This window comes from Lolium perenne, chromosome 2, assembly GCF_019359855.2.
Source record: "Lolium perenne isolate Kyuss_39 chromosome 2, Kyuss_2.0, whole genome shotgun sequence".
NCBI classification, from domain to species: domain Eukaryota; kingdom Viridiplantae; phylum Streptophyta; class Magnoliopsida; order Poales; family Poaceae; genus Lolium; species Lolium perenne.
In genome coordinates, this window is record NC_067245.2 from 298,846,342 (window position 1) to 298,860,635 (window position 14,294).

General features: G+C 42.5%; 3 protein-coding genes across 3 annotated transcripts; 2 read left to right on the forward strand and 1 right to left on the reverse strand.

Annotated features, from left to right (window-relative positions):
- Positions 1–457: 457 nt before the first annotated feature.
- Positions 458–3,285, forward strand: LOC127336077 (uncharacterized). The gene is made up of 3 exons (XM_051362841.2): positions 458–828; positions 941–1,167; positions 2,566–3,285. The coding sequence occupies exons 1-3, from the start codon at positions 543–545 to the stop codon at positions 3,172–3,174; spliced, it is 1,122 nt and encodes a 373-aa protein (XP_051218801.1). The 5' UTR covers positions 458–542; the 3' UTR covers positions 3,175–3,285.
- An 873-nt stretch (positions 3,286–4,158) lies between these two features.
- LOC127336075 (histone-lysine N-methyltransferase ATXR2) lies at positions 4,159–8,953 on the forward strand. The gene is made up of 15 exons (XM_051362840.2): positions 4,159–4,376; positions 5,213–5,288; positions 5,412–5,497; positions 5,602–5,906; positions 6,362–6,474; positions 6,615–6,646; positions 7,095–7,225; positions 7,434–7,521; positions 7,638–7,686; positions 7,776–7,830; positions 7,984–8,053; positions 8,150–8,219; positions 8,311–8,387; positions 8,482–8,538; positions 8,638–8,953. Exons 1-15 carry the CDS (start codon positions 4,275–4,277, stop codon positions 8,749–8,751), a joined length of 1,425 nt encoding a protein of 474 aa, XP_051218800.1. The 5' UTR covers positions 4,159–4,274; the 3' UTR covers positions 8,752–8,953.
- An 878-nt stretch (positions 8,954–9,831) lies between these two features.
- On the reverse strand, positions 9,832–12,866 carry LOC127336074 (peroxisome biogenesis protein 22). The gene is made up of 9 exons (XM_051362839.2): positions 12,583–12,866; positions 11,363–11,593; positions 11,228–11,275; positions 11,073–11,129; positions 10,890–10,991; positions 10,598–10,663; positions 10,388–10,489; positions 10,165–10,292; positions 9,832–10,059 (listed from the first exon to the last, which is right to left on the reverse strand). Exons 1-8 carry the CDS (start codon positions 12,730–12,732, stop codon positions 10,179–10,181), a joined length of 870 nt encoding a protein of 289 aa, XP_051218799.1. The 5' UTR covers positions 12,733–12,866; the 3' UTR covers positions 9,832–10,059; positions 10,165–10,178.
- Positions 12,867–14,294: the final 1,428 nt, after the last annotated feature.

The window sequence follows — 14,294 nt, forward strand, 5'->3', positions numbered from 1 at the left end:
CAACACTTGATCACGATAAGCTTAAACCTGTTATACTGTTAACACGGGACAAAATTCGTAGTGAGAAATATGGTTATCTAGGTCGCGGCTTCATATGCGAATATTCGGCATCTTGAGGACCACGTTAAGGACGTCGGTCGGTGAAACGGATTCGGTGCAGTACACCATCAGCGTCGGTAAGTCATATCTGGTGCTGTGCATAACGATATAGGCAAAATGGTCCGACGTGATCCACAAATAGTGAAGGCTACCATCACGCGCGGCAAGCTGGATTTGCTTGCCATGCCTCGGCAGGTTGTTCTTTTTCTATCTTTTTTGAGGTGGCAGTTTTCTTTTTGAAAAGAAAAACAGGGCAGTTTGGTTAATGGAATGATTAATCTAGAAAAAAGTTCTTCTGGGCTGTAACATATGACTTAGCTACTTGTGGCCCGTCAATGCGCCGTTCCTAATGGGCCGCTTCTGATCCCGTGCAGCCGTGCTCCTCTCCAACTCCGCCGGTCCAAACGGCCCGAGCTTTTGCCTCTTCTCCGACGCCGGCGTCGATGGAGGCGGTGGCGGAGATCGCCGAAGAACCGAAGCCGCCGAGGATGAACCGCAGGCAGTGGAAAGCGGCGAGGGGTAACCGCGAGGACAAGTGGACGAGGAAGGACCGCCTGCTGCGGGAAGCGACCGCGGAGAAACACCGCGAGCAGGAGGCCGCGGAGGCGGCGGCGGACGCGGCGGCGGAAGCGGCAAATAAAGAGGACCCGGAGGGCGCCAAGGCGGCGCGCTACCGCGAGTGCTGGATCCAGATATTCTCCCGCTCCCACGGCTCCTACGAGGACACCAGTAAGCACTGATTCCACGGGTCTTCCGGCTGATTCCTCTCGAGGTCTCGATTTGTTTGATGATTGGTCATGGTTGAACTACTTGTCTGAATTTTTTATCCTGCTGCGTGCAGCGTCTATTCCACCGATGCGATTCACCGACGATCAGCCGCCGCCCTCTGCCGGCGTTGGCTATGCTGACTCTGTGGTCATCTTCTCGGTGAAGGTGACACAACTAAAGGATTCCCTGGAGTGGCCACTTGATGTATACGGCATAGTTGCTGCACGGGATTCACTAGACCGCAATCGAAACCTCATCTTCAACCGCACCAGAGACAATTGCCAGAAGCTCACCCCAGAGGTATATGATTCAACCTCGTACTTGATTCTGTCAGACGTTTATAGGCTAATGGTCACAAATAATTATTTCATATATGCTTACGACTGGTTGTAGCTAAATTAATGTGCATTTCAGTTGGTGTATGCATAAGTTTTTTCAAGTATCGGTCCTAGACAATTCAGTTAGATCAATTGACGAACTTCTTTGAATGGGTATCTTTCACATGATGACCAACCTTTGTTACTCCCTGCAAATTATATTTACTTTTTGTAATATTTTTGGTTGAATTAAATTCATAGATAGCTGAGCCTGTGCAAACATGCAATGCAAGAGAATGGAAATAAACTGTTCATAGTTGAAAGGCAAATATGAATTTGCCAGAATTTATAGTTGAAGCACATTTGGGTGACTTTAGTATGGTAGGTGCAACTGTGCAAGACATTAGTCTAAGCTCAACCGGCCATGATCTGTACATGTTTTTACAGTGCTTGATCAAAACTTCTGACAACGGTATCTGGGCGTCACCTTGTGCTTTCCATGGTGCATTGCAGTTTTGGGTTTTATTATTTCCTGTAGCACAGTTGCACAACATTGTATGGTACAAATGACATACATAATGAAGGCGCTTTTGAAATTAAGCATCTCTGATAAAGTGGTGTAGTATGAGTTAGAGCGAGCCATCACGGTTTGACCATGCCTTGTATACATCGGAAACAAGTCGTACTTTAGAAAGCAAGTAGTTCACAAATCAGCTTATGTCTGGTGCATTTTAAGCACATCGGCGGTCTTTCTTAAAAGGGATGAAGGAGCCTTGTCATTAATGGCTACGAGAATTATTTGTGTTCATCTATTTTTATTACTTTTCCTGCAAACTGTAGAAAAGATATGTTATATTGTATTATGGCATGGGGCGGGACGTATTCGAACAACAAGCGTGGCTGTCTTTTCAACTATTGGGCAACTGCTGTGGTTGCAATCAGAATTCACCTAGCTTACCAGCTTTTGGGCATCCCCTGGTTTGATAGTGGCCATTTTTTGTCAGGATTTCATTGTGCACTATCTCAGTCATGTGAATGTTTTTCCAAGTAAACCTCCATTAGAACAGAGACAAACCACTCTTTTAAGTTACGTATTTCTCTTGCTTCCTTCTAATAGAGACTAGAACCCTGGATGGTATGATATGTTGCTTTGAGTCTTGTTTCCAGCTGTTAGGGCCTGTCTTTTAGTGGGGCTAGGCATGCAAGACACTTTGTTCTGTTGGGAAGATTAACCAGTAAAGTTCATGTTAAATTTTCTTCCAGCAGTGGCAGTCTCACTTTAGAACAGTATTAATCAGTGAAATTTTACTGTATTTTCATGTTCAGTTCTCTTATTCACTAAGAATCCAAATTTGATTAATTTGGAACTATCATAATGCAGGATGCCTCTCTGTCGTTGACCGGTCCTACCCGTGCTGTCGTGATGATTGATCCTGTGAACTATGAGGTCGAGCTAAAAGTGAAGGGTGACACACCATCTCAAGATAAACTCTTAAGCCTTCTGCTCATCGAGGAAAAGTACTATCCTCCGGCTCCGGGTGAACGTTGCCAAGGAGTTCACTGCCACACATACTCTTCTAAGCTAAGCACAGTCGAGGTGACTGTTGGCCATCTTGCACGAACAGTGGAGGCTACTATCTCAGTCCAGGTCATTGAGGGATCCTGGCCAACTCACCATCACGGGCGATTTGTTGCACGGATGGCTAGTCTCGATGATCTGGAGATGGTGCTGCTTGATTCTCGTGACGGAACGGTAACAATTGCCAATGATGGCGCAATCGAGCTTTCGCGGTGTGTTGTTCCTGTCGAAGCGGATGGGGAGCTGAAGCTTTCAGTGGATGCCTGGCAAGGAGACTACAAGGCCGATGCTGTCGGCAAAGGTCAAGTAACATTCGCGCCTGAAAAATCAGGTAGAAGTGAGGGTATCTGTGATGTTGGGTTTTGTAAATTGAGAGTTACTGTTGCTTGGTCGCTTCTTGTGAACTGGTGAAATGTAGGGACTCAATCTAGTCTGACAAGTGTGTTTCGGTCTGACCACATCGAACAAACATCGTTGCAGAGGTAGTTATACAAATTAGAAGTTAGATTATCTTGCGCGACACTCATAATCTCATATGCTAACAATACAATCTCAAATTGCAGATGGGAAAAATATCTCTTGTCTGTATGAACATTTTCGATCTACCTAGTACTCCATCTGATCCAAAATGAATCTGATATTTGATTCCACTAAGCAAGGGTTTGACCTGCAATTAATATAATAATAATCTAATGACATAAAGTCACTGTAATAATTTATATTAAATTAGCACTCACATATGTTTGTGATTTTTGTCATAAAAATCATACACATATTGCATTTACATTTTCGAACCTAGCTAAAATCAAGGTTTAAAATAGCATGCTAAATGAAATAGCGGCGGCCTTTCTGCAAAAGCTATACACGCTATATGAGATTATGAAATAGCATACTATATTTTAAATATCGTTTTGAAAAATACCATATATCGCCTAAAAATAAAAAATAAAAGGATTTTGGCAAAAAACAAAGGATATAATTCGGTTCAGAAGAGAAACCAACACATTGTAGTTCATCACCACGACAAATGAAAAATAAAATTCTTTTTTATTTCCTTGAGGAGGAGAACTTGAGTCCTTGGACCAATAGACTGAAGAAAATAGTGTGCTAATGCTATGATATTTAGGGCGATATTGCACGCTATTTCACAAATAGTATCATAGCAAACACGATTATTAAAATTTAGTGTGAATTCTTCAGATATATTATAACGTGCTGTTAGGGAAGAAATAGTGTGCTACGTAGTATTTTAAATCTTGGCTAAACTCACCGGATGTTGAACTTGCTGGGAACGACTGATTCGCTTTCGTAGATCGAACGCGTATTCCGTGCTGAACACTTATCTTGTCCCCAACGAAACCTACTTTACGCCTTCATGGCCCAAACACCAATCTTGGCCCCAACGAAACCTACCGCTACAAACCTCCCAAAACCCCAGGACCCAGCGACCAGCAACCAGCGGCGGCAGAAGCCAGGACTGGCGGCAGACAGCACCAGCGAACTCCGGCGGCATGGCTCGGGGCAGCGGCGGCGCCAGCCCATGCGATCTGGACAGGGAGTTCGCCCCCCAGATCGCCCAGCTCCTAGCTACCCCGCCTCTCCAGCCCGCCCAGGTACCTCCCCTCCCCTCCCCTTCCATTCCGTTCCGTTCCTTATCCCTCTTCCTGGTCTGCTGAGTGAGCCCGGTTGCTTGAGGACCAGTTAATTATACTTATCTGCCTCGTGGAGGCTGCTTGTTTGGTGGGAGGAGTTGGATTGGGCTTCTTCGCGGTGCCAATTTCGGGGATGAACTGATGTTGTGATGGGATGGGGGCATTTTTGGGTGGTGGTACTTGTGGCTTGTTGATTTGTTCAGTCTTGCTAGTATAGGAGGACATGCTTTTTCTTCTTTTCTGTCGCCATGGAATGATTTGTGGGTGTGTGAGATGAGAGAGGAAGGTCAGCTGCTACCTTTCAGACAAAGATTTGAGTCGAAATGTGTGGCTCTTAATTATCTGCAACATTTACCCTTTGATTAACCTATTTTCTTCACTGAAGTGCAACTTTAAGATCCAAGGTGTCTCTTTTTATCATTCCAGTAGCTAGTGTGTGTAGGTAATTCAGTTCAGTGTGATGTTAAGATTATGGCAGAATGGGAATAATCTTATGTATGCTAAGTTTGAATGACTGGTGTTTATAAGCTGGTTATTTTCTTCACTGGGGTGCAAATTTGGCATCCGAGGTGTCTATTTTTAGCATTCCGGTAGTTTGCGTGTAATGAATTCAGTTCAGTGTGATTTTAAGATCATGAAGAATGGAAACAGTGCTGTGCTCATTGCTGTGTGGCAGATTATGGGTGGATTTTACTTTTATTTGTCTGCTCTGCCTTGTCATTTAGATCAAGTATTGCCAAGGGTTTGTGGCTCACATTCGACAACATAGCCATGATACCTCTGTTTTGACGTTTCAGGAATACTATGATGAGCTCATACAGTCTAAGAAGCATGACGGTGTAAGAGTGAACTACAACGGCAAGCACGGGAAAGGTACTGCTACTGAATAAATACTCACCATATGTCATATGGGCTAGCAATCCTGTAAATACGGTGCTTATCTACAACTTGGTGTGAGTTAAAAGCCAAACCATTTGAACCAACGGGCTCTTGCAGGTGTTTTTGCAAACAAGGATTTCGCTGAAGATGACCTTATTCTGAAGGATCAAATGTTGGTTGGCGCGCAACACAGTCTTAACAAGGTGCACTTGCTCTCAAAATTGCTCCAATGTGCACTCCTGTTTCCATTTTTATGTGAACTGTTGCTCCTAGGAATATTATATCTATTTTATGTGTTCTGTTGCAGATTGACTGTGTCGTGTGTAGTTACTGCTTCCGCTTCATTGGTTCTATAGAGTTCCAGATTGGGCAAAGACTGTACTTGCAAAACGCTGGTTCAAGCATTGGCTGCCATAGTGAGAGACACTGCCATGGAAGTGAATCGGGATCGAGCACTGGCTCTCCTGGTGTAACAAAGGGAAATAGTGAAGATTTGCCGCTAGAAGTCATAGAATCACTCATAACTGGTGAAACGTCACTGCCTTTCTCAGATCATTTTGCTTTACCAGAAGTTGTTTCTTGCCATGGATGTGAGGAAAAACGCTACTGCAGGTTTGAGTTCTTATGCAATTTCACCTGTTCTTTGACTTCATATTCAGAGATATTTGGAATGTTTATTGAGGCATAAATCTTTTGACTGTAAATGTTTGATATCCATGTTTCATCATAAGTTATAGTGGCGATCATGTTAAAAGTTGAACCTAATTGCGTCATGTAAAACTTTGTATTCTTTCTTGAAGTTGAATCTGATTGTGTCATGTATAGACCATATAACTTATTGTTCCTTGGGTAACTTGTTATCTTGAGAAAACATTTTTTTGGAAACTTGAGAAAATGTTAGCTTGTTATTTTCTCTGTAGCCCATGTTAAATTCTGAACCTGATTGTGTCATGCACAACTTGCATATGATCTTTGTTATTGTTCCTTCAGTAAATGTTTATCTTGATAAAGCATTAGTTTTTATTTTGGAAACTTGAGGAAACGTTAACTTGGTAATTCTTGTGTAGCCAATCATGTGCTGATTCTGATTGGGAATCCTACCATTCTTTGCTCTGTGCTGGCTCCAACACTGAACCATCCCGAAGATCTGCTCTTCACAAATTCATAGAGCATGCTAATGGTAAGCTAGCAGTACTCCTTGTATGTATTATCTAAGCGTCATTCATGGCATGTATGTTATATCAATTCAGCCATGATCAACTATGGTAGCGATTGAGGTCATCAAGCTGACATCTGATAATACGCATTCTTTGTTTTCAGGAACCAATGATATTTTCTTGGTTGCTGCCAAGGTATGTGATAGACATATCTTTAATATGCTTAGGATACTTTTTGTTTTCTCACTTTAGGGACATAGATGTCCATTTTTATTTCTTGGTTGTTAAGCTAAGCGCCAAAATGTGATGTACAAATGTTCATTTTAGTTTCTCATTTTCTATCATTGTCCAACTGGTGTTTTCATTAATGTATTCGAAGACTAGAAAATAGGTACCTAGCCAGCGTCTAAGGCCAATGCTTTTGGCATCAACTTTGAGTTGATACGATGTCAGTCATTAGTGTTCGTCTGAATGTTCAAACTGCAACTTTCTTGATCTTTAGTACCTTATTGCTCAAGACTAGCTATATCAATAGTAGCAGATAAAATAAACAAAAGAAGAAATGCACTCCCTTATGTACTAACTGCAACTCATCTATGGTTTCCTGATTCTCATGCATGAACTCATACTTTTCATATGCCAGGCTATCACTTTCACCCTGTTGAGGTACAAGAAACTCAAAAAGCAGCATGACTTTCAAAACAAATTAGCTGGATCAAACTTTTCTTTGCTTATGGAAGCCTGGAAACCACTTTCCATGGGCTTCAAAAAGAGGTAAAAGCTTCAAAGTTTATATTCCTCTATTGGTAACCGCTTGTCCTATTGTTTTAACTGATACCTGTGGCTGGATGTATCATTTTGTCTCCCTTGTTTTGGGTTACACTGGGATATCAATTTTGAATTCTAAGCATCATTTCTACTACTGATTCATTATTGCTTAAAATAACTACCCTGATTTGTGCAAAATATCTTGTGATTGCAGATGGTGGGATTATATTGCTTTGCCTCAGGATGTTGATGCTTCTGGTGAAGATTCATTTAGGCGGGAAATAAGGGATCTAGCATTTACGGTAACTATGTCGACATATTACTTGAGAAAATATACAATGGGGATGTGATAAGTGCACAAGTGGCCTGTTTTACTTTCATCCACTGGTGGACTGATCATGACTTCTGTCTTTTGCAGTCACTGCAACTTCTGAAGGATGCGATCTTCGACGCTGAGTGTGCGCCATGTATCCTTTTTAGCTGTTACAAGATTTGTTTCAGTTTCCCATATCATAAGTAGTTATCTTTTTCATTCAAGTTACCTTAACTTGACTAGTGTTTTCCCTTGAGGTGTATGGCCATATAATTGGCATGTTTGAGCTGAACAATCTGTAAGTAAATATGCTTTCCCCTATTTCATTTTGAGAATTATATATATTCTTGTCAATTGTATTTCTCTCTACCTTTTACTACCAAAAGCAAATGTAAGGCCGCATTTGACTTGAATAGTCACTCCAGTCATACTTCCACCTTTTTCGTTCCAGTGATTTGGTCGTTGCATCGCCAGTTGAAGACTATTTCATACATATTTATGATCTTCCAGATGATAAGAAGGTTTGTTTGATGGTGGTCTTAATTTATTCTATGTGATTTTTTTAACTCTTGCACTTGCATAATTGCTTTCTTAATCTGAAATGCAATGTATTCCAGGAGGAAGCTGAGAAGGTGACGATGCCATTTCTAGATGCTCTAGGTGATGACTATGCAGTTCCTTGTGATGGTACGTACAAGTTCATCCTCTTGATTACTCCTTCAGTGCACTGCTGTGTGCCTTTTTAAAATAGATTTTATGTGTTTTGTTTTGTTTCCAGGGACGGCATTCTTTCCTTTGCAAAGCTGCATGAATCATTCATGCTGTCCAAATGCTAAAGCATTTAAGAGAGACGAGGTGATGTATATTTTCCTTCCAGCTGATTAGCCCATTTTCCTACCAAACTGCCGGCCAGCAATGCTGATAAGATCTGCTGAAATACTGTCTGCAGGATAATGACGGTCACGCAGTGATACTTGCTCTGGGGCCTATCAGCAAGGGAGACGAGGTACGTCGTTTCTAGCGCTATGTAAAATCCTCTTAAAATTCCGACAAAAGAAACTCTGGCCAAATTGTTCTACCACGTGCTGACACTCCAATGCTGTAGATTACTATTTCCTACATTGATGAAGATCTTCCATACGAGGAGCGGCAGGCCGAGCTCGCAGATTATGGATTCACATGCACATGCTCCAAGTGCCAGGAAGAAAAGCCCAACTGAACGAGACAGACTTGACTTGCTAGAGATTTTGGTCGTTATCATAGTGCATCTTGCTTGTAGTTTATGCCACTTGGTACTTTGACAACTCCAGAATGTAAGGGTAGGATTTGAAGAAAGAACAAGATGATGGTATTCTGATCTGAGGTGGTGTTGGGTTCTGTTTTGTCCAACTTTACTGAATAATCAAGATGTCTTACATATCTGTAGTTTGTGTCATTGGAGATCTTGAATACTACAGAATGTAGGATCGAGATGCTTGACCTTGAAGTAATACTTCATTTTGCTTTTTTTATGTTGAGAAATTAGAGACTGGCATTGCATGCTTCAAACAAGAATAGCCATTTTTATTCCTTTTCTGAAATTGCTGCAAAGCTGCAATAGGAGGATTACAGCGAGCAACAGTTTGTTGAAATGTGTAACATCTTGATTGATGCGTGGGCACCAAATTATACAGATGCATGTAGGCAGTGGCATGCATGCCTAAGTCATGATAGTTAAAACTTCCTGCTTCCTTACGGATGTATGGGTTCTGTTGGAATAGATGAATGGATGCCAGATTTATGTGCCGCTGGTTGCTATCTATCGGTGCCATTTTGTTTATTTGAGTTTATGATGATGAATCCAGCAATCTAATAAGTAGTTTGTGCCAAATGTAGCGTCTTTTGTACAGATTTTACAATTCTGTGCAAAATTTATATTCCGTGAGCTGTTCTCTCTGCTTTGCTTCATGTCTCTTCTTTTCATTCTAATTTCGGCTGTGTTGCTCTGGGCAGCATTGGTTGTTGACGTAGTAGCGCTGCCCTCAAGGCTTTTAGGGCAGCTGGTAGATATTCATCAAGTTATTACATATAAACAAATCGAAAACTCTTAGCAGGTGTAGAGATTCTTGAATTGGACAGCAAATGCTAGATTTTGCTTTTGATAAATTTCATATATCCGTTCTAGTGCCACGCTGGGATGCATATGTGGCATTGAATGTATTGTTCAATCCAGAATAGCTTTTTATTTCCTTCCGAAATTGCTGCAAGCTGCAACAGGAGGATGACACGCAATTTTTTTTTAAATACGGAGCGCATAACATTTTGACAACTGTGAAGTATTTTAGTTATACATGGACACAGTTGATACATGAGTTATGCTACAGGTGCTATCTCTTCCCATAGCTTATGGGCAACACAGAACAAGCTTAGTATTGTCAGAAGACTTTTACACATAATACAAGAAAAACGAATTACATCATTCAGGAAAAAATGAACAATGGTTTTCCTCTTTGTTCTCACTATGCCACTGCTCGCTGGAGTCATTACCCTGCAAATATGAGCATTCAAAAGATAAGAGTGTAATCATAAGCATATATCAGACATTCATTATAAGTTAGATTTCAGAAGAAACACGCCATGTAAATGTTCCAACCCTATCTCATTGTATCATCTCTGATCAAGGCCTCCAAAGAACTGCTCCAAGCTTGTAGAGCTGAAAACATTGGCCGCTGCTCTTTCCGTTTGTTGTGGCGATATGTGCAGCTGATATTTGATAAACCTCTGCAACAGGAAATAACAAATCAAAACCATATTTCACGACACTACTCTTCCCGTTTGTTGTGGCGAAAAAGGGCAATACTGCATTTGTGACTTACAGATAACTGGTGAACAATTTCAGGACTCGAGTCAATGTGCCAATCAGGTTCCAGTTGCCGAACAAAAGAGGTACGGCCATTTTCCGTACTACAAAAGAGAACCTATAGATTTCAAGAAACAGAAGTTATATTTCAGACATGTATTGGCCATATCCAATGCTAAAATAATGATATATTTATATGTCCACAAGGTCTGATTCGAAAGCTTACCTTGTCTCTTACCAAACCACCGCTAGTAAAAAGCCCAGCTTCGCTCAGAGCAGACAACACCTTTTCCTGCATCATGATTCATGTGAGCGGGGATCAGGTTACAATGGTCTGCTCCAAAGACTAAGCTAGGTAACGTGTACCCCATGTTTGTAATAACGCAAACTCTACAGCAATCAATGAGCCATAATGGGATGGAAACTATTTATCATTCATTCCGTATGCATATGATGGTGGCAGTAACTGGCACAAAACATAAGTAACAAGATAACATGAGCGATCTTTCTGGACCTACCCCACTTTCGTCATCAAGAATGCGCTCCATCAGATAGACATCACAAAATTTTGCGATTTCCAAAAGAACCTCTAGGACAGAAGGTCTCACTGTGACATGATTCTGCAGAAAGGTATACATCCATGAGTTTTTCATTAGTCCATGAAAACCAATACCAATATCTGCAGAAGCATTTGTGCCCACCTGGAGCTCCTCTGGAGTTGTTTCCTCCAAAATGACGCCAAGTAACCGACAGGTAACCTGAAGTTGGTATCCACACATCAGTAAAAATCATGAATTGGTTCAACAGGTTACATGACACTTGAAATTTTATAAAAAAACAGTGGCCCGTGTAGTACCCTTCGTCCTTCGCTAAGTTTATGCCTGACAAGCTGCTCAAGAGTCAGCTGAACAAGAAACGAGCAGCTGTCAATCCAGGGTTATAAAAACATAAACATAATTTTACTATATTCAACAAAGAAAGTAAGCTATACATTTACAGGCTGGAAAAGCTGGTTGATTGCTTCATGTGCTCTTGAATCTGCCGATGAGCAAGCATCCGTTCCGGTCAATGCACCTTGTCGTGATCGACTGCTGGTGTTGCTAGGCGAGGGAGCAACCCGTCTGCGTGGCCTCCGGGGTTGCTCTTGAGGAGCTCTCAACAGTTTCCAGGCAAACACGAGTGTGATGGCGATCGCAGCAAGTGTGGTAAGCGAGCGGAGTTTCTGAAGGAGGAAAATGAAGGAAGTACTTGAATAATTCTTGTAACAAGGATAGAAAACAGCATATCATGAAAATGTGAAGCCATGGGAATTTGTACTCGAGAACAAACAAAACATGCTATATATCTTTTTGTTCTGGCCCAGTAACACGTAATGCTACAATCGGTCCAGTGCTGCAGTTACTTTGTGAAACCATATTGATGTTCAAACAGCGTTAAGTTAAGACGTAGATGGCACATGCCTTTCTGTCTTGCATGAAGTGCTTACGTACATGTTCATGTCTATTAATGTGTACCGCCGCATTCTATTAATTACAGAGTATTTGCCATTTTGTGAATCTAACCTTAGCACAACCTTAACTCTCTAGGCATACCAAAACAATACTGCAACATTAAATAGTTCGCTACCGGTTCGTTATCGCCGACCAGAGAGGTATGTCGCCTCTTGAGATCACCTAGTAGCCTTCCGAAAGTTTCTGTCATTCTCGTCCCTTTGGGGACATTTGATACTAGGACAAAACTTTCCGCCTGTCTCGCTAACCGACAATTCCTATGTATAGTACCGATAAGTGATTCTTTCAGCTAAGGGGCACATCAAAATCACAAGGACCACAGCAATCCCTGATACTTTGGCTTTTGCCAAACCTGATCGCGGTACACGCAATATAGGACCGGTGTTTTACACTGAAGAGTAAACACCTGTGAATCATGTTCACCTTCTACGGGCCCGATGCTTGCAAAGCAGCTAGCAACACATTACCTAATCGATTGAAGTTTTGCAATCTACGGAGGTAATGGCTACCGCAGTAGAACAGGCAACCTAGACACAGCTAAACTCATAGCCTTTCCCCCAAACATGGAACCACTTTCACACCCTGGCTGGCCAGGCCAACAAAATAAAAAAATAATCCTAAGCTACAGCTACGAGGTACTGACAGACAGATCATTGTAGCGACGTTAACGGGAGGGAGGCGACAGATCCGAGCGGGGAACCTGGCGATCGAGGTCGAAGGGGAGGCGATCGGAGTAGCGCGCGAGGGCGTCGACGAGGCGCCGCACCAGATCGGCCAGCTCGTCGTCCTTCCCTCCCCCGGCCGCCGCCGCCGCCGGGGCCGAAACCGCCGCAACGGACTCCGACGCCATCGCCGCCGACGAGACGAGGAGGGGAGGAGACGGCGGCTCCGGCAAACCCTAGGGGATGCTCGTCGGTCGCGGCGAGGCAGTCTGGGGGGCGGAAGTGTAATTTTGGGCCTGTGCGATGTCGGAACAGGGAAGAAGAGAGAGAGGGAAGCGGCCGCTGCTTCGTGCTGTTTTTGTCATGACTTTGGAGGCGATGGTTTTGCAGTTTGGTCCTTGGACGGTGGAGCTATTACGGCGCAAGTAAGAGTTGTAGCCTTCTAGGCCTATTTGTTATTTCTCTATTTATAGTGGCCCCATTTGTTATTTATCGCCAAGACATGCATGTAGAATTACAAAGCACGATAGTTGATCTTCTAACAAATGTTTAAGTTTACTGTTCTTACTTGATGTACATTGTACAATGATTTCATGAGTTGACACTTGGTATTCATTTAGTTTATGGAGTTGTTGAATGGTTAGTTAGAATTGTACCAACATCTAAAAAGGGAAAGGATATTTAGATCTCTCGATTTCCACACCAACGACGATGGGAAGGGAGATGGGTGGTGTTGCTCATGCCAACATAAGTAACACCACCACATGTAGAATTGTGCCATACAAGATCTACAATCACACACCCACCCCCACACCAATATATGGTGTGGCGCATGTGAGTGGCGCTTCGGCTCCCCATGCGCGTTGCAAGCACCAATGTGGGAGAGACGTAGATATGAAGAAATATAAATATTGAAACGGTAATATATAATGCTAAATAGGGGCATGATTAGGGGGGGACCTGAGTTAGTTACTTTTGATTATCATTGCCATGTGGGAGAGACGTGGATATGGTGACCCTCCTACAAGCCTTATGGATGCCGCTGACTAGGGCATGCTCTCTCGTGATCATCATTGATGAAGCACATCTTTTTGGCTGGCACCGGCAGTTAGTGGAACATTGTGACTTTACTTGGCTCAACGATGAACCTAGAGGAAGAAGAAGGTTGTCACTGTCGAGGGATAAAAATATTGGATATCTAAAAGACCTCCTGAGCGTACCCGTGAGAGCAGGTGATTTGTTTGGTCACGATACACTCAGATGGTACGATGGACGACTTGTACCCTGGTTCGGAACCATTTTTCATGGTTAACCCTAATATTACTTGGATTAATTATATGGGGGTTTGATTTTGCATAACTTATCATAAATGATGTAGCTCGACGAGTTCAGGTGATTAACACGGTCGATCTAATTGTGTTTGAAACGGGATAGAGTGCCCTATACCGATCTGACTTCTAGATGAAGATGGCTTGAGATTATGTAGACTTGAGGAGCTTCGTCCTTGGGAGGGCTTTGTATACTCTTTGTATAGTCGTAAATAGGTTGTTGAATGCCTTCCATTTGAATGAGAGTCCTTTTGTTGCACAATTGGAAGTCCCATCGATACAAAAGTAGGTCTCTGGATTCTGTGGCTTGTTCTTCCAATTCTTTTAACTCGAGAAACCTTCCGAGTGGTATGAGGATAACCCGTCTCGAGTATCCTATCTATGTAGATGCATGCCCTCCTAGCCTACACGAAGTACACAAT

Excerpts from the sequence above, each read along its gene's own strand:
- LOC127336077 (XM_051362841.2), top strand. The coding sequence starts at position 543 with ATGGAGGCGGTGGCGGAGATCGCCGAAGAACCGAAGCCGCCGAGGATG. Across the intron at positions 829-940 it reads CGGCTCCTACGAGGACACCA|CGTCTATTCCACCGATGCGA; the intron begins GTAAGCACTGAT and ends TGCTGCGTGCAG. Across the intron at positions 1,168-2,565 it reads GCCAGAAGCTCACCCCAGAG|GATGCCTCTCTGTCGTTGAC; the intron begins GTATATGATTCA and ends ATCATAATGCAG.
- LOC127336075 (XM_051362840.2), top strand. The coding sequence starts at position 4,275 with ATGGCTCGGGGCAGCGGCGGCGCCAGCCCATGCGATCTGGACAGGGAG. Across the intron at positions 5,289-5,411 it reads CAACGGCAAGCACGGGAAAG|GTGTTTTTGCAAACAAGGAT; the intron begins GTACTGCTACTG and ends GGGCTCTTGCAG. Across the intron at positions 6,647-7,094 it reads TTTTCTTGGTTGCTGCCAAG|GCTATCACTTTCACCCTGTT; the intron begins GTATGTGATAGA and ends TTCATATGCCAG.
- LOC127336074 (XM_051362839.2), bottom strand. The coding sequence starts at position 12,732 with ATGGCGTCGGAGTCCGTTGCGGCGGTTTCGGCCCCGGCGGCGGCGGCG. Across the intron at positions 10,992-11,072 it reads CAACTCCAGAGGAGCTCCAG|AATCATGTCACAGTGAGACC; the intron begins GTGGGCACAAAT and ends ACCTTTCTGCAG. Across the intron at positions 10,293-10,387 it reads AAATTGTTCACCAGTTATCT|AGGTTTATCAAATATCAGCT; the intron begins GTAAGTCACAAA and ends TTCCTGTTGCAG.